This window comes from Trichosurus vulpecula, chromosome 9, assembly GCF_011100635.1.
Source record: "Trichosurus vulpecula isolate mTriVul1 chromosome 9, mTriVul1.pri, whole genome shotgun sequence".
Taxonomy (NCBI): Eukaryota; Metazoa; Chordata; class Mammalia; order Diprotodontia; family Phalangeridae; genus Trichosurus; species Trichosurus vulpecula.
This window is the reverse complement of record NC_050581.1, coordinates 204,719,819-204,741,126: the sequence shown is the minus strand read 5'-3', so window position 1 is coordinate 204,741,126 and position 21,308 is coordinate 204,719,819. Positions and strand designations below refer to the sequence as shown.

The 21,308-nt window shown below is 48.5% G+C and overlaps 2 protein-coding genes across 2 annotated transcripts in view; one reads left to right on the top strand and one right to left on the bottom strand.

Moving 5' to 3' along the window:
• LOC118832343 (centromere protein P) overlaps window positions 1-21,308 on the bottom strand; it is a 202,489-nt gene that overhangs the window by 153,586 nt on the left and 27,595 nt on the right. The window lies entirely within an intron of this gene.
• On the top strand, window positions 1,596-19,944 carry OGN (osteoglycin). Its single transcript, XM_036737628.1, has 7 exons — window positions 1,596-1,747; window positions 2,731-2,956; window positions 7,720-7,801; window positions 8,867-9,025; window positions 11,713-11,915; window positions 12,683-12,778; window positions 15,656-19,944. Exons 2-7 carry the CDS (start codon window positions 2,810-2,812, stop codon window positions 15,824-15,826), a joined length of 858 nt encoding a protein of 285 aa, XP_036593523.1. The 5' UTR covers window positions 1,596-1,747; window positions 2,731-2,809; the 3' UTR covers window positions 15,827-19,944.

The window sequence follows — 21,308 nt, the reverse complement described above, 5'->3', positions numbered from 1 at the left end:
AGCACACTACACATACCACATAAACCCATGACACGACATACCCACCCACCACAACCTACCACACACACACACACCACACATACCCCCACCAATCACACAAACCCAGCATACTACACATACCACATAAACCCATGACACGACATACCCACCCACCACACAAACCTACCACACACACACACAAACCCAGCACACTACACACACCAACCACACAAACCTACCACATACTACACGTACACACCACACACACACACACAAACCCAGCATACTACACAACACACCACACCCACCCACCACAGTACACACACACACACACACACACAAACCAGCACACTACACACCCACCAGTAAAACATTCTGGAACAAAGGTCACAAATACACTTCAAACTCAAGAGCTGGTGCCACGCCTTAATCTACCCACAAGCATTTATTAAGCACCGACTGCATCCCAGGGGCTGCGCTAGGCACTGGAGATCCCCATGAGACCAACAGGTCCCTGCCCACAAGGAGCTTATGTTCTACGGGAGGAGATGATGTGGACAGTAAGTATGAAGAGAAGTTTTGATCCAAATAGGTTTACAAGAAATAAAGATCTAAGACCATTTCAGGGGGGAGCCGGCATGAACCTCCAGGAAGATCCAAGTCTCACGTAGAGAGAGCAGTTTGAGCTGACCTTGGAGGAAAAGTTTGCATCCTACGCTGCAGAAGAGAGAGGGACATAGGGTGTGGCCAGTGCAAAGGCCCGGCCATGAGACACCGCCTGTCACAGGTGAGGAGCCGCAAGGCATTGCGTGGCTGAACCAAAGGCTGGGTGAATCGCATTCTCCAGTCATGCCCATGCAGGGGTTCTCAGCCTCATGGCCAAAGAAAGACCTGTTGTTTAACCACCCCCCTCTACCCTGCTGACTTACACGATAATGATGCCATTTGCCAAACCACAAAACACAGGAGGAGACAGTGTTTCCAGAGCACCTGAAAGGACCAAAGCCAGAGATGCATTTTCCTAGGCCACCTGAGCTCAGAGTGAAAAAATGATCTCTACACATTAATGCTTTACCAAAAAAAGCAAAGCCTGATACACCAGCAGATCCATACATCCACATACGTGTCATATGTGTATATAGGGGGAGAGGGGGAGAGAGAGAGAAAAAGAGAGATTATATATAAAGCTGCATAAGGAAGCAATAGGAAAACCTCCAACAGATCCAACAATGAAACCATTCCCGCTAAGACTTTATAAAATATGAACTCCTCTGGAGGTATATTAATAAAATACATATGCTTGGGCTTGGCGCTCCAGTTAATTCAGAAAGCAGATGGGGCGTCTCATAGGAAAAGGGTCAGATGATTGAGTATCTCGGCCATCTCAATAAAGTAATATCCACTAAAACAAACAATTCATTGTTCACCCCAGAGTCCAGAACAAACAAGCTTGTGAGGTGGGGCAGGGTGGGGGGGAAACTCCGAGAAAAGTCCATGGAGCTGGTCTAATTCACCTCTTTTCAGGAATGTTCCGAGCACAGCTCTCACCCGACAAGAGAAGGAATTTGGCAAGGCCATATCCCCCATGGAAAGAGCTTTTAAAGCTGTCCGCCCCCAGAACGCTAGAGATCCTGAAACACTCTGCAGCTTCCCCTGCTTCCTGCGCCCTCCCACTGTGGGCTCAGGCACACACACACACACACACACACACACACACACACAAGTGTCTGCCGAAGAAAACCACAAACACTTGAGGACAACGGACACGGTAAGCTCTCTTTTTCAAAGCTATTCTAAATACTGTATGTTGCTATGTGGGTCATTTTAAATTGTTTTAACCAAGTTAGAGGCCAGTTTTTAAAGAGGTTTCCATTAACTTTGAAAATAAATACTGAAGGAATATTTTTGAGCATTGTCCCACTTCAAATTCACGCCATTCCGTACAAGGTGCTGCAAAAGTGGTGATTTGCTGTATTGGTCATTGAGGGGCAGAGGGCATTGGAGCAGTGGCTTATGTGCAGTCCGCAGAGGCAAGCATCTTAACAGACTGCTTAACCCTTAAATTACCCCACAGCCTCCACTTCAAATGCTGCTGAGTTCTCACAAGGACCGCTGGAAAGTATTTGCCCTGACCACCTCCCTCACTCGCTGCTCTAATAAATGGTTTAGATTGAAGGACCTCACTCTGAAAGGGAGTCCGAGGTGGAGGAGAAGGGATTCTATCTGAAACCGCTCCACAGAGTGAAGACAAATACAAAGGATCTGGAGCTTTGAAAAATAAGCCCCACAAATAAATCATTCTTGGGTTTATCTGAAGAGCATAAATTGACTCCCTACTTCCTTGGAAATGGCTCATGTTTATATTCCAACCAAACTCAGACTACACTCAGATAAGGCTCTCAGATTTCTTTTTAGCTTTAAATATTAATATTATTAAATTAAATATTAATATTATTAAATACAAACATTGGAAAATATCGGTTTTATGATAACCATGTCAACATAATCTGACCATGAACAAGAATGAAAACAACTAATGCAGTTGAGGATTTTTCATTGAGAGTAAAGAGAAGTTTTGACTGAAAGTGGCCAGTAGGATATTCCCATGTTTCTTGCATTTGGATGGTCAACAATTAATGGACATGAGGATGGGCTGCGTAAAACGTTGGCTGCTGGCTCCATGGCCCGTGGTGTCATGTAGGATGTGGGCACTGCCTGACCCTCTGTCTCTGTCTTTTTTTTGGCTCTTAGACACAACAAGAAGGAACAGGAGTCCACCGTCGTCATCCTCCTCAGCAACTCCCACTTGAGCAGCGTGGTCTGGGCCGCCATGAAGACCCTGCAGGCCGCCCTGCTTTGGTTTCTCTTGGTGCCCTGGGTAAAGCCGGCTCCACCCACTCCACAGAGCTCCAGGACAGAGACTTTTGAAGAAATATGGGATTATGAGGAGCCTTGGCAGGACGGGAAAACCATGAAGGTAGCGTACTTGTTATTCTCCAACCAACACAGACCGGCACCTGTTGGCCCTAATGCGCGCAACAGAGAATGCTACTTAAATGATTTTAAAAACCATTCATCACCATAACTGTCACAAAGCAGATTTTTGGGAGTGTTTAAAGTGAGAGTCACCAGATTCAGCAAACGGGATGGGGGATGGGGAAGTCTTAGGTAAAGTGAAGTGTGGCACTCGCTGGCACCTGGCACCTCCCCACAGGGCACCCAGGACTACAGCCCGACGCCAGCCAGGCTGGGGAAAGGAAAGGAGCCCTCTCAGGGATGGCTATCCCAGGGTGATTCAAACACAGGAACAGAACCAGAGAGTACAAGAAATATTTATTTTGGCCAATGAGATCATTTACATAATAGGGAAAGGTTAGCAGCTTCCTAGACTGGGACTGGGCATGGGGGCAGGGGGGGATGACAGGGCAAAGCTTCTGGTCCCTCCCTCCCAGGCTACGTGTTACTCTGGGGTTTTGGCACAGACCAGAGATGGATACCGACCAAGGAGAAGAAAGCTGACGTTGTACCTAAAGCCCTTGGACCCCCATTGCCATTCACACAAGAATTCTGGTCTCATGAAAGTGATCCTGATAACCCAAAAAGGTCTTCTCCAGAGTTGGGCAGCTCTGCAAGGCCGACCCAGAGAGTCCCCATTTTGTGGCCTATGAGGCCACACTGGAGACCCTGACCTGGGGTATTGGGCTTTCACATGGAGGCCTTCAGTTATAGAGTAGGGATGATTTCAGGGAAAAGCCCCTTATTTACACTGATTTTATTTGGGCCTCGATTTAATAAAGATGAAAAATGAAAGAGAATCCCTGAATACGCCACTGGTCCAAACTCTCAGCTTACAAAGGCGAGGACTTAGGATGCAGGGAGGTTTTCACAGAATCAAAGCAGAAAGAGGCCACAGCACTCATCTGGCCCTACTGTGCGCAGACAGCATGGAAACCTGCCGTGTGGTCCTCCAGCTTCACGTTAATAATAATAACCAGCCACTGCGGGTGCTTTTCTGTCATCTAATCTTACCCTCACACCAATACCATGAGGAAGGTGCCGTTACTATCCCTGCTCTAGAGATGAGGAGCTGTGGCAGAGGAAGGCTCAGGCACTTGTCCTGAACCACACAGCCAGTCTCTGAGTCAGGGTTTGAATCCACGAGCCCAGGAGGTTCTCCACAGGACAGGCGCCTTTCCAACATGTGCCCAATGACTTCACGTACCCCTTTAGGCTAAACAATTCCCATTCCTTCCACCCAGCGACCTCTATGCATCATCCCCTTTTCAGTCTTCCCTAAAATGCGGCATTTGGCCTGAACACAGTGCTCTGGAGGAAGCGCAGCCAATCCCAGCAAGGGAGAAAGGTCACTGTCACCTCCCCTGTCCTAGACACTGTGTGCAAATCAATTCATGCTACCTCCTTTCTCAAGGCCCTTCTAGCTGACCACATCGCACTGACTCATCCTGAGCATGCAGGCCACTGAGACCCCCAGAACGTTTTCCCATCAAGTGCTGTCTAGGCAGGCCTATCCAGCATCAGGGCTTCAGCAACGTTGTCGCTGGCTCTAGCCCACAGGCCTTTTTGGATCCTGAGTAAGTGCTTGTTAACTGACTCATTGATTGAGGTGTGGGGTGATGGGTCGGCTGTCACTCCAAGCAAACTCTCTTGTGTGAGTCTTGTGCGTGCTGTCAGAGGTGTCCCAGAAACCTTAAAGAGGGACATGAATGTGGCCCGGGAAAGCACCTACTATGGGCCAGGCACCGGGTAGACAAAGACAGCAACAAAACAGTCCCTGGCTCAAGGAGCTTCCATTCTGTGGGCCGAGACAATACGAACATGGCTCTGTAAGCCCTGGATAAAGGTTCGAGCAGCTGGGGTGGGGGAAGGGGAGATACCAGCCGAGCCCTGGTGGAAATGGGGGATTCCAAGAGGCGCAATCAGCCATGAGGCACAGTCAGTGCACGGACAGCAGGGGGGGAGCACTGGTGACCCAAAGAGCTCCTAAAGGGCAGAGACAGGGAGAGGTCGGGTTGTGGACAGAGCAGTGTGAATCTGACTGAAAAATAATGGGAAACCACAGGAGTTTTTACTAAGCGGAGAGGCTGTCTGCTGGCATCTGGGTGGAGGGAAGATGCAGGCCCAAAAGGGGGCGACCCCAATGGTGCCGGGGAAAGGGACGAGGTCCCCACCGTTTTCACAGGGTTGATGTTATTTAATTGAGAACCGTGACCAAGAGGAGCGGTCGGCCTGAGAACATCCCAGGCCAGCACTCGGGACCCTACTTGGCCACGATCTCGTGATCACCGGCCGTGCCTTCGTTCTTGAGAAATCTACCACAAATCCCCTCGATGGCTAGCTGGCTTCTTCAGAGGATCTGAAGCCCTGGTTTAGGACTAGCTCTGAAGGGACCGCAGCGCTGTCACTCAGTCATGGATGATTCTTCATGACCCTGCGGCCCACAGTGTGCCAATGCTGTCCGTGGGATTCTCTTGTGTGAAGCCCTGCATGCTGGATAAGCCTGCCCAGACGGTACTTGGCAAAGACAATTACCATTTCCTGCTCCAGTGGATTAAAGCAAACAGAGGTTAAGTGACTTGCCCAGGTTCATACAGCTATAAGTGTCTGAGGCTGGATTTGAACTCGGGTCTTCCTGACTCCAGGCCCAGTGCTCTATCCACTAAGACACCCCACTGCAGTCAAAGGGTGAAATGTGAGGCCAACGTGGGCTCCTCGTCGTTCAACAAGGTTGATGGATGTGAACAGGAGTTGCCTTTAAAACACAGGTGTGCAGGAAAACCCTTCATATTGCTGTCATCAGAGACGGAACAGCCTGGCAAGAAGGAATCCTGTCCCCTGGCGCGTCCACTTAAATGAGGTGGCACAGAAGGACAGAGAGCCCAGGACTGAGCAGAAGAGAAGCACTACCAGCACCAGAGGGAGGCAGGGAAAACATTGGCTCAAAGCGCCAAGACAGGTATTTCCCAGAGGCCCATGAGGAGGCCCAGGGCATGTGAGCAGGCTGGAGCAGAAAATGAGTGAGCAACCTCTGAGGCCATGGAGAACCCAGCCAAGGCACTCCCAGAGCAGGCAATCAGGCCTGGCCAAAGCAGCTGCAGGGTCCTGGGGGTCCTTCCTTCCTTGAAGACTGGGTCAATCCTACCTTTCCATGAGGCCTTTTCCGTTCCCCCAGATGTTAATGCCTCCCCTTCTCAGAAAGGGAGAACAGGAGTATCACACAGATCAAACCCCCTCTCTCCTTAGACCCTGGGAAGAAGAGAGTCCAGGGCCAGAGCCCAGGAGCCCCGGGCTCACGGTCATCATCCTGAGAAGCCGCCCCTGTGGAGACGCAGCCTGGAAATCGCTCCTAGAGGTGTGCCGGCCACAGCTGCTGAAGACCCAGACAAGAGGCTTCTTGCCACAAGTCCTTGGTCTGTCCGATGACTCCTCATCAGGAACAGATGGGACTTTATCAGTGGAAACAACATGAAAGAAGAGGCCTGGCCACCCGCTCTGCTGCAGCGCCCTCAGGACCTTTCCCTTTGACGCACAGCCGAGACCTTCCCCTGTGTTGTCTCCCCATCAGAGGGAGAGCCCCTGGAGAGCAGGGCTCACTTTCTCTGTCCCTAGGGCTTTGCACACACTAAGTGCTTAATGAATTCTTTATTCCAAGTGAGAGATAGCACCAGGGATACGAACAGATCCTGTGGGGAGAGGTGGCAGGTGGGCTGCCCTAGCAGGAGGGTGATAGGAGAAACCAGGGAAGGTCTTCAGCAAAATAGCAAACCTATGGGAGAAGATGGACGAAAGTCCACAGCCTGGGCAGGCCCAGATGGGCTGCAATCTGCATCCCTGGAAGAGGAGGTCGAAGACCAACTGAGGCATGTCCAGCCACTCTCAGAGGCTCTCTGGAAGCCCAGCACTACCCCAGGGGTTGGGGTGCAAAACCTGCCTCTTCTCCTACACGAAGGGGAAGTGATTCTTCCAGTCTGGGCACTGTCTAGATTGGAAGGAGAGTTGGTCAATACCTGCCGAAGCTGCCAGGTCCAAGTGGCTCCAGAACCCTGAAGCATGCATCCTGGGGCCTTGCGACTGCCACCGCTAGGCTCCCTTTTCTCACCCCTGCTCCTCCAAAGGTACTGCTTCACCCCGCCAGAAGGTAAGTTCACTGAGGCCCAACCTGTTTCACTTTTATATTCGCATCCTTAGGACGGCTCCCAAAACACAGCAGGCTCTCCACACATGATCGCCACTAATGGATTGACTGGTAGGGGCTCTTTCTGGTCTAGGCCTGCCCTTATGTCATCCCAGTTCAGCCAATTGGACCCATTTTGTTCATCTCCCTCCACTGAGTATCAGAACCAAAGGTCTATTACATTCTTCCTCACTCTGGGCTTTGCGTAACCTCCCTGCCTCTCTAGCCCCCCTGAAATGGTGGAGCCTAGAGGCAGGTTGGGGGATCTCATGGCACTGACCACAAGCCAGTGACACAGACAGGCTCCACCAGATTGTGTTAGAAGTAACTGCATCATGTTATAATGCCAACAGGGCCCCATTCATTCTAACACAGCCTGTTAGGGGCTCAACCCCAAGCAGTGGCTCCACAAATAATGTACAAAATAGCCTGCTTAATGCACCAGGTCCATCCCAACCCAAAGCCCCCACCCCCATCACACAGGGCTCTATCAAGTTTGCTTTTTGGCTAAATAAAGTAACTTCTGATCATCTTTATTTTTCTAATAGAAAAAAGATGTTATGGCAATTCTACATGACTTACAAAAAGATGAAAGTGCAACAGAACAACCAGCAAACACAGAAGATGGAGGTAAGGATTCATGTTGGGCTTGGCCTTTGTTTAACTGTGTTTCTAGGAGGTGCTGCCTGATGGGAAGCAAAAGCACCTCAAGATGAAGTAACCAAAGTAGCCAATGGGGATCCTGATCCTGGAAGCAAAACCTCTTTGTCTACAGCTGTATATGGACAGGGTCCCTCTATTCCAACCCCTCCTCAGAACCATAAGCCCCTTGAGGGCAGGGAGGAGAGCATGTTAGCACAGAGCCTGGCACAGAGGACAAGCTTAAAATGCCTGCAGATTGATGTACTGACAGATGGATAAAGCCAGTACACCAGGGAAAGAGATTCCTCCAGGTTAAAAGGAAGCCCAGAAAAGCTTGGCCACATGCACACCACACCACACACACACACACACACACACACACACACACACACAGATATACACACACCACATACATATACACACACCACACACGCATATACACATATACCACACACACATACCACACACAGACATATACACATACCACACATGCACACACACGCACGCACACACCCAACATGGGATAAGGCATAGAGAGATGATTAGATGATCCATGTTAGCCAATGTCCAACAACCTCAATCTGCTTACAGCTGCCCTCAGCTCAGATGCTTTGCTTTGCCAAACAGTTACTTGAATATGGAACTAACGGATGCTGCTTCTGTTGATCCTGTTTCCAAGGTTAATCACTGCTTTTAAAAGGCCTCTCTGACTGAGTTCTACTATTTTCTGGAGAGAGATATCCATTCAGTCATTCAGCTGTTGTGTGTGTGCACACGTGGGCATGTGCATGTGAGTGTGTGTGCATGGTCGTGTGTGTGCCTCATGGGACGACGTTTTCAAAGGACAAACAAAGTCACCTGAAGAAGAGTGGTTTGAATGCACAAACCAGGGTCTGGGAAGGGGCAGGACAGGGATGGTTAGCGCTAGGCTGCTGACAGAAGCAGAGACGGAACAAGGGTCCTTTGGGTGCATGCAGCCTTGGCTCTGCACTGTCCAGGGAAGCCCCAAAGACTCTCTGAAGGCTGGTGCTCACTAGCCCTGTCATCCTTTAGAAATGCCGACCTGCCTCCTGTGCGTCTGTCTCAGCGGCTCCGTGTATTGTGAGGAGACAGACATCGACACTGTGCCCCCCTTGCCAAAGGAGACGTCCTACCTTTATGCCCGATTCAACAAGATCAAGAAAATTACAGCCAAAGACTTTGCAGAGATTCGTAAGTTAACTAAGTTTCTTTTCATTCTGAATTCAAACACTCCCAAAGGGGCATTTCTATATATAGTAGAATACAAAAAGAAGATTCTAGATAAGACTATGAATCTCTATTGCCTTGTTGATTTGTTTTTTAAAAGAATATAAAAAAGTTCGGCCTGCCTAACATTTCATTAGATTATAAGGTCCTTGAGGACAGGGACTGACCTTTGCCTCTTTTTCTATCTTCAGCACCTAAGACAGTGCCGGGCACATAGCAGGGGTCTAATGAATGTCTATTGATTGATTGTGTTATAAGAAATAATGAAGGACATGGTTTCTGAGAAACCTCGAAAGGTACGTATGAAGTGACACAGAGTAAAGTGGGCAAAACCAGGACAACGCGGACAATAACAAGGGCAAGCAGCTTGGAAAGACTTTAACTCTTCTGCATGCAGTGCTCGTTCACTAGAGAGGGTCCATGGCGCAGCACGCTGCCCACCCTCTGACAAATCTGGCGAGACACTCGGGACTCAGGCCGAGACACACGTGGATACACCTGTGTACGTTGTTGGACACGGGCAGTGTAGATGTTTGTCTGGCCTGACCACGTCGATTTGTTACAAGGGTATTGGTTTTTCTTTCTTTTAATCCTCCTCAATGGGGAAGGAGGAAAGGAAAGTAGAAGGGAAGGAAAATAAAAATTTTTAATCAAAAAAATTAAATTTTAAAAATTCTATACATTTTTGAAAACTTGCGGCCTGCCTGTGCCACCACCTGATCTCCCTTCTGTTCCTTTCTGGGCATTTCTTAATGTCTTCCCACCAATTAAGTGAGACAGAGAAAACAAAGAAACAACAAAACAAAATAAAACAAGCCCTTGGAACAAATTAGCGTGCTCTCTGGCCCTGACGCCTCTCAGGAAGGAAGGGGTTAACACACTTTGTCAGAGAACCTACATCTGTGCACTCACTGCTGTCAGTGGAATCTTAAGCCTTTTGAGGTTACCCTTGTGTGAGTACCATTATACCTGAACAGGTGAAGCTCACCTCCCTCTGGATCAGTCTGTGCCCTACCTTTCTCTGAAGCGCATCTTTCCTTATGGCTGGTGGGCACTCACGGTCCATTTCATTTACACACCATAAGTGGGTCACCATGCCCCAGCTGGCTAAGAGTCAACTGACCACAGCCATGTAGATTCTACTTTTCTCTAGCTTCTTTCCCTGGAATCCTCTCTTCAGGATCTGGGAGTTTGGTTTCCTACAATTCCCTTCTTCCCTCTTGCCCCTTTGCCTGGTCCCCCTCCCCTCTGCGGAGTTTGAGGCATTTCTATAGCAAACCTGTTTGTGTTCAACCTTCTTTTGTCCATCTCAGATAAGAGTGGGGGCGCCTGCTGCCCCTCCCCCTTCTCCAGGTTGGCATTTCCTTCCTTTCACACCCCTTTCTTCCTCCATTCTACACTAGACTATCCCTTCTTTTATGCCCCCTTCTCTTTCCTCTATTCAGCCCCTCAGAACCAAACCAAACCACCCCTAGAATGTCTGTTCTTAGGTAAATTCCCCAATACCCTCTGAAGACAGCCAGGTTCTGAAAGGCCATTAGGGTCTTCTCTTTTCGAAGTTAAACCCTCTCTGTCCTTCATCGTCCTTCATTCATGCCACACTGACATGCATTGAAACCCCTTCCAACCATGGCTCCCAGAATATGCACAATCCTCCCACTGCGTTCTGAGCATCCCAGAGTCACTGGGGAACACTGCCCTCCTTACTCCTGGGAGTGCCAGGATCACTGTAGCTTCCCAGGCTGCCCATCCCACTGTGGTCCTAAAGTCCACACAAACTTTCCCTGGGGACTTATCCCCCCTTTCCTTTCTGCTCAGAAGCGGGGCAGCATCTTGGTTCAAAACTTCATGGATTATTCTAACAGCCTCCTGACCAGACATCCCTGTCCTCAGGCTGTCCCTTCTCCAATCCCCCCTGTATACAGTCTAGCCCTGTCACATACCTCCTCAAAACCTTTCACTCCTTCTTTCTTTCCTTCCTTCCTCCCTTCCTCTACGAAAAAGTGTCCAAGGCCAATGTTTAAAGCTCTCTGTGATCTGGCTTCAGTCAAACTCTCCAGTGAAGCTGTGGCTTCATTCCAACCCCACCCCTCCACACACTTGCCATTCTGGCCAGATGGGGCCACTGGCTAGTTCCCAAATTTGAAATGCCATCTCCTTCCTTGGGCAGTCTATCCCCAAGGCCGGAATGAGATCCCTCCTGAGTGCAACATTACAGGCTCAGCTCTGGGGCCGTGGACTCTAGCAAAGGGATTTCTCCCTCCTAGAATTCTCCTAGAACAGGCCTATGATTCTGGCTTAGTCTGTTGATCCTAGTTGGCATCAGGTGTGTGCTGCTCCCTCCCCTTGGGTCTCCCCAGGGCCTGGGCAGTTAGCAGGAATCATCACCCATCAGAACCCTGCGGTTCATTTTTTGTGACTTAAGTGTCCACGTGATGGGAACACTATGCTGAGCCACAGAAGTGGACAAAGAACTCATGTTTGATTCATCTGATTGATTCTATCTCATCTCCTCAGGGACTTGGACAAGTCAAGGGACTTGGACAAGGTAGCCGCTAAGGGAGTCTATCTCTATGCTTTTGATGGAACAGCACCTAGTTAAGATGAAATAAAATGTGACATTTTAATATTTTTGTGTTCTTTCTCTCAAGCTAACTTAAGAAGACTCGATTTCACTGGAAACCTGATAGAAGACATAGAGGACGGGGCCTTTTCCAGGCTCTCCCTGCTAGAGGAACTCACACTTGCAGAGAACCGGCTGTTAAAGCTCCCAGCTCTGCCATCTAAACTGACTTTATTTAATGCTAGACACAACAAGCTCAAAAGCAAAGGCATCAAAGCAAACACATTCAAGGTAAGAAACGTTTTAATCCAATTTTAACAATGTGGGGAGCCCTTAGGACAATGAAATATACAGGCTGGCTGACTGGTTACAGCTGCTCTACCAAGTATCCACCTAACTATGATTGTCAGTGTGAAGGCCTCGGGTCTAACCTCAGGACAAAACCTCAGGTCTAACCTCAGAACCAAGGCCCCTCTGCCCTTGCTCTCTGGCCATCTCCAGTCTATCCTCCACACAACTGCACAGCTGCTACTGCTGAAGCCCAGGTGGGTCTGACCATGCCACTCCTCTCACTCCTCTGGTGGCTCCTTATGCCACCAAGATAGAACCCCCATTTCTCTGCAGAACCAAGGGCACTGAAAGCCCTTTCCAGTCTGGCTCCAGTCCTCCTTTCCAGGCTGATTACCCACAACTTTCTGCAGTGGGCAAACTGCCTCCTTGCTCTTCCACATTCCATCCTCTCCTGCCTACATGGCTTTGCCCAGGCTGTCCCCCAAACCTCGAATGATAGAATCCCAGCTCCCTTCCAAAAACTGTGGGCTTGGTGCTGCCTTCTGCAGAGAGCCTTTCCTGATGCTCCCCTGCCCCCCAAACTACCTTGTACCAGCTTGGGATTGAGCCACAGCCAGTGGGAAGGAGCCCACAGCAGAGGAACACAAGGCACCCAGGTGAGCCCCATTTACCTCCCTCGATCCCTCAGCTGCCCCCTGCCCAAAGGAGGCCCCCAAACAAACCATCTAAGGAAGGCTGACACAGAAGGTCCTCCTTCCTTCCTACAGAAGCTGAATAACCTCTCCTTCCTCTACCTGGACCACAACGAACTGGAGTCTGTGCCACCACATTTGCCAGAGAGCCTGAGAATCCTTCACCTTCAGGTACGACAGTCTTGAACCTGTAGTCTGATCTAATTCATGCTACTAATGCTGCTGGGAATCATTTAATTCTTTGAACTTGACTGCCCAGCAATCCCTGCATTGCCTGACCCTGCCTGGCGAGCAATAAACGCTGTTGGCTGATTCACTGAGCACCTTTCTCTCTCCACTTACCCCGCTTCTTCTCTCCCTCCCTCTCTGTCTCTCTCCTTCCTTCCTTCCACTCACCCTGCTTCCTCTCTCCCTCCTTCTGTCTTTCTATTTCTTCCCTTCCTTCCTTCCACTCACCCCCTTCCTCTCTCCCTCCCTCTCTGTCTCTTTCCTTCTTTCTTTCCATTCAACTCCCTCCTCTCTCTCTCCCACTGTCTCTCTTCTTCCACTCACCCCCTCTCACTCCCTTTGTCTCTTCTGTTTCTCTGTCTTTCTCTCCTTCCTTCCTTCCACTCACCCCACTTCCTCTCTCCCTCCCTCCCACTGTCTCTTCTATTTCTCCTCTTCCTTCCTTCCACTCACCCCCCTCCTCTCTCCCTCCCTCTCTGTCTGTCACTTTCCTTCCTTCTTTCCACTCAACCCCCTCCTCTCTCCCTCCCACTTTGTATCTCTCCTTCCTTCCACTCACCCCCTCTCCCCCCTCTGTCTCTTCTTTTTGCCTCTCTGTCTCTCTTTCTCTCCTTCCTTCCATTCACCTCCCTCTTCACTCCTTCCCTCTGTTTCTTCTCTCTGTCTGTCCCCTTCCTTCCTTCCACTCACCCCCTTTCCTCTCTCCCTCCCTCCCCCTCCCTCTCTCTTATAAGCTCATTACATCTCACAGACTCAGCTTATCATTGCATTCACCAGCATCCACAAATCCTTCCAAGTGGGTTTTTTCTGGGTCGGTTCTGCCCCTTTGTTTGGCATCACTTCACAGGAGTCTTTCTGGTTTCCTCTGAAACTGTCCATTTCATCATTTGTTATGGTACAAGGTTATTTCATTATCTTCCTATACCAGGCCTGGTTTAGCCACTACCCTCCAATACGGGGACAGCCCCTTAGTTTCCAATGTCTGGCTGCTAAAAACCAAATAATAACAACAAGGAGTTACCAAAATGCTTTTGTCCCTCTGGGTCCTTTTCCTCTTTCTTTGACCTCTTAGGCACACACATACTTAAATAGAGTTTTCTAGCTGGGTCAAAGGCTAGCCCACTTTGGTGATTTCAGCAGCTGGCTCCGCAGCACTTGCTGGGTGGCTAGCCCAATTCACAATGCCACCACCAGGGTCCTAGTGCCTGTTTTCTCACAGACCCTCCAATGTTGCCATTTTCTTTTTTGTCATCTTTGCCAGGCGGTGGGTAGGAGGTGGAACCTCAGAGTTGGATCAGCCTTCTAGTGACTTCACAGTTTTACTTTAAGGCAATGAAAGGGTCAATAAACTGGTCTAAAAAATGAACAAAAGGGAGCACTTGGAGCCCTCATTCTTCCTTTTCTCCTTTGAAATCTCTCTCAGGTAATGGCAGCTTAGGCAGCTCAGTGGCTAGAGCACCAGGCCTAGAGTCGGGGAGCTGAGTTCAAATCCAGCCTCAGACACCTACTAGCTGTGGGACAAGTCACTTACCCACTATTTGCCTCAGTTTCCTCCACTGTAAAACAGGAACACTAACCATTAGCCGGCTCCCTGGGGGTTGTTGTGAGGATCAAAGGAGATCATCTTTGTGAAGTGCTCAGCACAAAGCATGGAGCACAGTGGGCACTACCTGAATGCACTTCTATCATTAGCAATACTAACTGGAAACGTTAGCTATGCTCAATGGAGAGTCTGGTCAATAATCTCCCCAAGGCACTGAGGGGAGAGAAAGGTCTCCTTCCAGGGGATGGGTCCCATGGCTCCAGCTCCACACACATCCCCCCCACCAACGTCCAGCCACCAAGTGTCCACGCGCCTTGTGGCCACTTTCCCCAGCGCCTTCAACTCAATCTGTTCATAAACTTATCCGCTGCACAGCAACGTCTCTTTGGTGACCGGTGCCACCACTGTCATGGTTCACCAGGATCTCTCTGGCCCTGCCCTGAACATCTAGCCGGCTGTCAATCAGACCCACTGACACCCCACTGTCCATCATTTTGGCCCCACCCTGCCCAAGGCTCTCTTTTCCTCTGGCCTGAACTATTAAAGTAGTTTTTGATTCAGTCTCCTGCCCCTGCAAGATTAGTCTTACCACATTGACTTACAGGCCAAACCTGAACAAAGGCCCTCTACCGCACCTCCTCTTGAAAGTCCTCCAGTGCATACAGCGTGCACTTCTCTAGGCTTAGCACGGCTCGCACACCGCAGACTCCAGCCATCCTGGACTGCATCCCCGACACGACCTGCCCAGCCCGCTTTACCCCTGGCCCTGTTGTGCCCGGCACGCTCCTTTCCCGATGCCACCCATTAAAATCCTGCTCCTCTAGCACTCTGGGGCATTTAAAGGCCTTGGCCTCAGCAGGGGGCTCGACGTGACCCAGGTGAAATGGTTTGCTATTCCCTTCTCACTTTGCAGATAAGGAAACTGAGGCAAGCCCAGGGTTACACAGTGTCTAAGTCTGGATCTGAACTCAGGTCCTCCAGAATCCAGGCCCAGAGCTCTATCCACCGCGTCACTTAGCCACCCCCCTAGAACCCTGCCTGCAGAGGAAGCTTCCTCCGTTGTTGTCGTTTGTGGTTTAGTTGTTTCAGGTGTATCTGGGGTTTTCCCGGGCCACTGCACCACTTACCTTGCCCTGGATATGTAAAGATGTTCTATTTAGAAAAGAAGTTTGTCTTTTCACTCCCAACAATGGGGGGGAAATAGCTTTAGACAGACTCCTGGTGTGAGCCACAAGTGACTGATTTTAGACTCCTCACCCTTCTCTTTTGTGTTACAGTTTAACAACATAGCAGACATCACGGATGATACATTCTGCAAATCCAACGATACACGTTACATTCGGAGCCGCGTTGATGAGATAAGAATGGAAGGCAATCCAATACTCCTGGGAAAGCATCCCAACAGCTTTATCTGCTTAAAAAGACTGCCCACTGGAACATACTATTAACTAAAGCTCATATAGCTGCATACCCACCCTAAAGGGGAAAGGCAGTCATCTGTCCTGCCCCTCATTTAAAGGATCCTATAGTCTAGTTTAATTATATTTTGGTATATCCCTTGGCAGCTTTCAGGCACTTAAATGGTTTCTTGGTCTTGTTTTAAACTAGAATATTTAGAAAACTTTACATCTACATTTTGAGTTCAAAATGTAACATAATGTGAATAATTGAGACTCAATATTACCACATAACCCACCTGGGTTGTGGCAAGATGTCAGGCACACTGTAATGGTGTCCTTGTATCCATATCTAAACTTGGGGCACCTTCTTCTTCTCATCACTACGAACATCTAAGTGTGCACACACACCCAGGACTGTCTTTCTGATGGCCCTCTTCCTTATTCTTGCCTGAGGCCACAAAGTATCTATAAGGCAGTGAAGCCTCCCTGCCCTTACCCCTGGCTCAAAGTGAAATACTTTCAGGCACCCACAGTTTCTACAAGCTGGACTGACATCAGTGAGGCAGAGTTATTGCTGTTTTATGCCATGAAACATGGTACAGTCTGCTATGAGACATGTTCATAACAAACTTTTCAACTGGAGTCAGCTTCTCCATTCCTTTGGTCAAACCCCAATAAAATATACATTCACAATAATTTACTCCAGTTTGGGGAGAGGATTCCTTTGGCAATGTTCCCAGAGTGCATGTCCATTCTCAGGGAGCCTGCCCCCTCCAACACTGAAGTAGTTAATGTGATCATTATCATCACCTCTGTTTTACTGGTGAGGACACCAAGGCTTGCATAAGGGTGAGATGACTTAGGCAAAGTTAGATTTGGGAAATGAGATCTGGTCTTTCTGCTCCTGGTCCCAGGCCTCCTTCTACAGCCCTGGAGGATGCATCATGCTTCCTACTGAGGGGAATATATACATGTGCTAGCTGAGCCCAGGTTTCACACATAGGTCCAAGGAATGGGTCAGCCCCCACACGCTAAATCATGCAGTTCTCTGGGAGATCCAAGACCTGAATTCTGTGGACATTCCTTCCACAGACAGAAATTACAGCTCCTCCCCTTCCTTCCTGTCTTCTCATCCTATAAGACTCTTTTCCATGTCCTTGAATAAATCCTCCATCAATGGCCCACACAACAGACTATAGACATTGTATTATTGCAGGACAACAGGCTCCTGCACCACACCCAGCCCACCTTGAGGCCACATTGTGCACACAACTCACCAGCGGTCACTTGCTGCAGCCCAGCTATCCCTGATGTGTTTACTTCCACTGACCTGTGGGCCACCCACAATTATTCTTCTGAGATCATAGTATCTATGGCTGGTAGACAGACAGCACCCCCAGGACAGCAGTAGAATTTAAAAGACAAGCTTTTGCAGCTTAGGAATATTGCGAACTCCTTGTCATTTCCCAAATGTGATCAGATCCACTCTCTTCTTTCTCTCCCATTCTGGACCAGCTCACTATCCATCTCCATCATTTATCCATGATACTGGTAGTCCACTGGCACAGAAACACCTGGACAATAAACATTTATCATCATCTTCAATTTCCCCATGTAGATGAACAGGAGAATCTCTTTGGAGGGACTCTGGATCTGACTGGGGAAGTCCTGTATTGGTTCATGGCTTCTAGGTGCAAATCAAGACAATGTCTCTGCAAAACTACATCATTTATTGAGAAGAATGATAAAACTCTGGAGCTGAAAGAGCCCCCAATATTCCTCTGGATGAATTTGTACCAAAAAAAAATACCCAGTGTAAACCACCCAGCCAGTGGTGAGCTTGCCTTTGCTTGAAGACCTCCAGTGAGAAAGAACCCACCCCCTTCCAAGGGAGCCCACGCTACTTGCAAACAACTCTGTTAGAAAAGTTCCCTGAATTCAAGCCTAAAATTGTCTTTTTCAAACCTCCCCCCAGCTCTCTTGGTTGTGCCTTCTGGGGCCAGAGAAGTAATTCAATCCTTCTTCAACAGCAAAGTCCTTCAAACACTTGAAAACCACTATCATGGACTCTTCCCCGTTCCCCTACTCCTCACTTTCCTGAGCATTCCCTTTTCATGGCTAAATATCTTCAGTTCATTCAAGAATCCCCATATGCATAGACTCAATGCCCTTCACCAGGCTGATGGCCCTCCTGTGGATACTTTTAAACTCATCAATATCTTTTCTAAATTGTTGCCCAAAGCTGAACACAATGCTTCATAATATGGTCTGCCCAATGCAGAGATATGGAGGGACTCTGCTTTGCTTATTCCTTAAAGCTCTGCCCCTCTTAACACAGCCCAAGTTTTCACCTGCTTTCTTGGTTGCCAGATCATACTGCTGACTTGTGGTGAACTGACCAAGCACTAAGCTCTAAGGTCTTCTACAGAACAGCTGCCATCCAAACATGTGTTCCTCATCTTGTATTCACGAAGCTGACCTTTTGGATGCTTTGTGGATTCTTTTTATCCCTATGGATTTGCCCTATTAGACTCTGCTCAAGCTTGTCAAGATCTTTTAGCAACATGACTGTCATCTAATAGACCAGCTCTCCTTCTTTGTGTCACTAATTATACAAGCACAGGTGCCCAGGGTCCCCCTTCTGCAGAGACCTCCCTCCCAGGAAGTGACTATACTTTAGATCTGCCCATTCGGCCACAGTCAAGTCCAGCTAAGTGATCATATTATCAGTGAGTCCACACCTGCGAGAACAGCAACAAATTCTTGATGAAATTCATTGATGGAATATAGGGAAACAAAATTTACCACATTCCCTTGAGCTATGAGCTGAATAATCCTGCCAAGAAAGGAGGAAGGGTTAGCCAGGCATGACAACTGCTCAGAATTGCCACTGTCTTTTCTAGATGCTCCAGGGTCATATTCTGAATGACCCATTAGTTTTCCCTGGGGTCAATGTCAAGCTCCCCACCCTCTGCATTTGTCTGCTCTCTGGACTCTGGCTAATATAGGTTCAAAATTCTTAAGTCCAAGCTCTCCATAATTACCAGATGGGAAAAAAAATCAACTCTCATCCCCATTTCCCAGCCAATCTTTAAAGACTCAGAACCACTATCTTCTAAGTCCTCTAACAAGGTTCACTCATCTCTTTTGGGAAGTGATAAAATCACACCTAGCACTGTTCAAAGTCCTGAATTCTCAGCCTGGCTTCCTGCTTCTCTTCATATATCCTACGGCATTAACCTACCATATAGATGCTATCTCTCTGGAGTCTTACAAGGATGCAGTCATCTTCATGATGAGGAAGCTGTGCCTCAGAGTGGTAAAGGAGCTCCCTGTGGTCAAATGAGGAAGCAAGCACAAGAAGGAAGTTTCCAAGCCCAGTGTCTCCTGATGCCAAGTCAGCAACCATCTCTATGCACAGCTGATGCCTCTCTGCTGACTCAGGACTGTCGCCTGGCCTCATCTCCCTGATACTCACCAACACAAACGATCCACTCTTGTCAGACTGGTGTCTCAATTGTCATGGAGCACAGAAAATTTATTCCTGCCTAAACCTTTGTTTCTATTTACTATGTTCTAGTCCTTCAGGCCATGCCTCAGAGGGAAGGGAGGAGAGATGAAAGAGCTCTGACCATTGAACCTGAGGCCTGAGTCATCACAGATTGACTCCATACACAGAAGGGAAACCCCAAAGCACAACCACCATACTACCTCCTCCTCCTCGACTTCTACCAGCCTCTCTCTGGGGGCTCTTTGTGTATCTCTGGCCACTTGAACCGCCCAAAACAGTGAATGTGAGCCTCACCAGAACAGAGCCCGTGACCTGTCTCCAAGTGATCCCAGGGATCACAGAGGGAGAAGCAGCCAGCAAACACTCAATAACTCTCTGCCCCAGCAACCCCACTCAACTCCCTTTCTTCCTGGGCTGATGCTACTGTTGTCCCACTCTGAAATGGCCTTCCTTTGGCTCTCTATCCAACCAAAGCCAACCTTCATCCTTCCAAAGCCACTTTCTGACCCCTCTGATCCATAACAACCTCCCCTTTTAGCTGAACTCAGACAGTATTAGGTGCCTGTAAATTAATCACATACTATTATATTTATCTGTGTTATATACAAATTTATATGCAAAATATCAATTGTGTAATAAAATGAACTTAAGCCAATAAGATTTTCAGGTCTAATAAGTGAATGTATCTTTCAAAGCTTGACCATTTCATTTAAAAATCAACAAGGTATTTTTACATAATACACCAAGACACTATTAAAAAGAAATAACTAAATTTCAAAATAAACATTCAGTTTATTAAGAGCATTATATGAGGGGGCAGAGCCAAGATGGCAGCTGAAAAGTGGGGACTTGCTTAAGCTCTCTGCCAAATCCCTCCAAACACCTATAAAAATGGCTCTGAACAAATTCTAGGGTTGCAGAACCCACGAAGTAGCAGAGGGAAGCAAGTCTCCAGCCCAGGAGAGCCTGGATGGTTGCTGGGAAGGGTCGATCGCATCGTGCTGCGAGTGGAGACTGGGAGCAGAGCACAGTGTGGGCCAAGAACAGACCAGACAGGGGTTCGGGTGGGCAGAGCAGGCCTTAGGGCCAGGAATCACTGAGCTGTAGCAATAAACAGACTTCTCAACCCACAAAAGCCAAAGACCAAAGAGCAGGTTAGTGGGAAAACTTCTGGATCGCGTTAGAGAGCTGTCTAGCTCCAGGCCTGGGGGTGGCAGAGGGGGCGCAGCAGTGGTGGCAGCAGCAGGAAGCTCCTGCGGCTGCTTCCACAGTTCCAGCTCCAGCTGCTTCCAGAGTCCCTGGCTCACACAGTGGGAGGAATCTAGAGGCACATCAGAGCAAGGAATGCAAGGATCCCTTTGCTGGCGCAGAGGCAGGTTCTCTTGCTTGGCCCTCCTTGGATCTGGGTCGCGATCCTGGTTGGCAGTTCTTGGAGGAGGAGGAACACTGCTGTGGCAGAGCTAGTGGTGAGAGTGGAGTAGAAGTAGCTCTGAAAACAGCAGCATAGACCCTAAAGCTTGGGACAAAGTACTCTCTCTCTACTCTACAAGCAGTCATACCTTGACAAAGAGCTCAAGGGTCAAGTTGTTGGCTGGGAACATGAACAGGCAGCAAAAAAGGACGCAGACTCAGACTTTAGAATCTTTTCTTTGGTGATAAAGAAGACCAAAACACACAGCCAGAAGAAGTCAACAGTCATAGAGCCTACACCAAAAGCCTCCAAGAAAAACGTGAACTGGCCTCAGGCCATGGAAGAGCTCAAAAAGGATTTGGAAAAGCAAGTTAGAGAAGTAGAGGAGAAATTGGGAAGAGAAATGAGAGTGATGCAAGAAAACCATGAAAAACAAGTCAATGACTTGCTAAAGGAGACCCAAAAGAATACTGAAGAAAATAACACCTTAAAAAAATAGACTAACCCAAACGTCAAAAGAGCGCCAAAAAGCCAATGAGGAGAAGAATGCCTTGAAAGGAAGAATTACCCAAATGGAAAAGGAGGTCCAAAAGACCACTGAAGGAAAT

What these genes read in the sequence shown, in the direction of transcription:
- OGN (XM_036737628.1), top strand. Translation starts at nt 2,810, where the DNA reads ATGAAGACCCTGCAGGCCGCCCTGCTTTGGTTTCTCTTGGTGCCCTGG. An exon ending in AGGACGGGAAAACCATGAAG is followed by an intron (nt 2,957 to 7,719) that starts GTAGCGTACTTG and finishes TTTTTCTAATAG; the next exon opens with AAAAAAGATGTTATGGCAAT. An exon ending in CAAAGACTTTGCAGAGATTC is followed by an intron (nt 9,026 to 11,712) that starts GTAAGTTAACTA and finishes CTTTCTCTCAAG; the next exon opens with CTAACTTAAGAAGACTCGAT.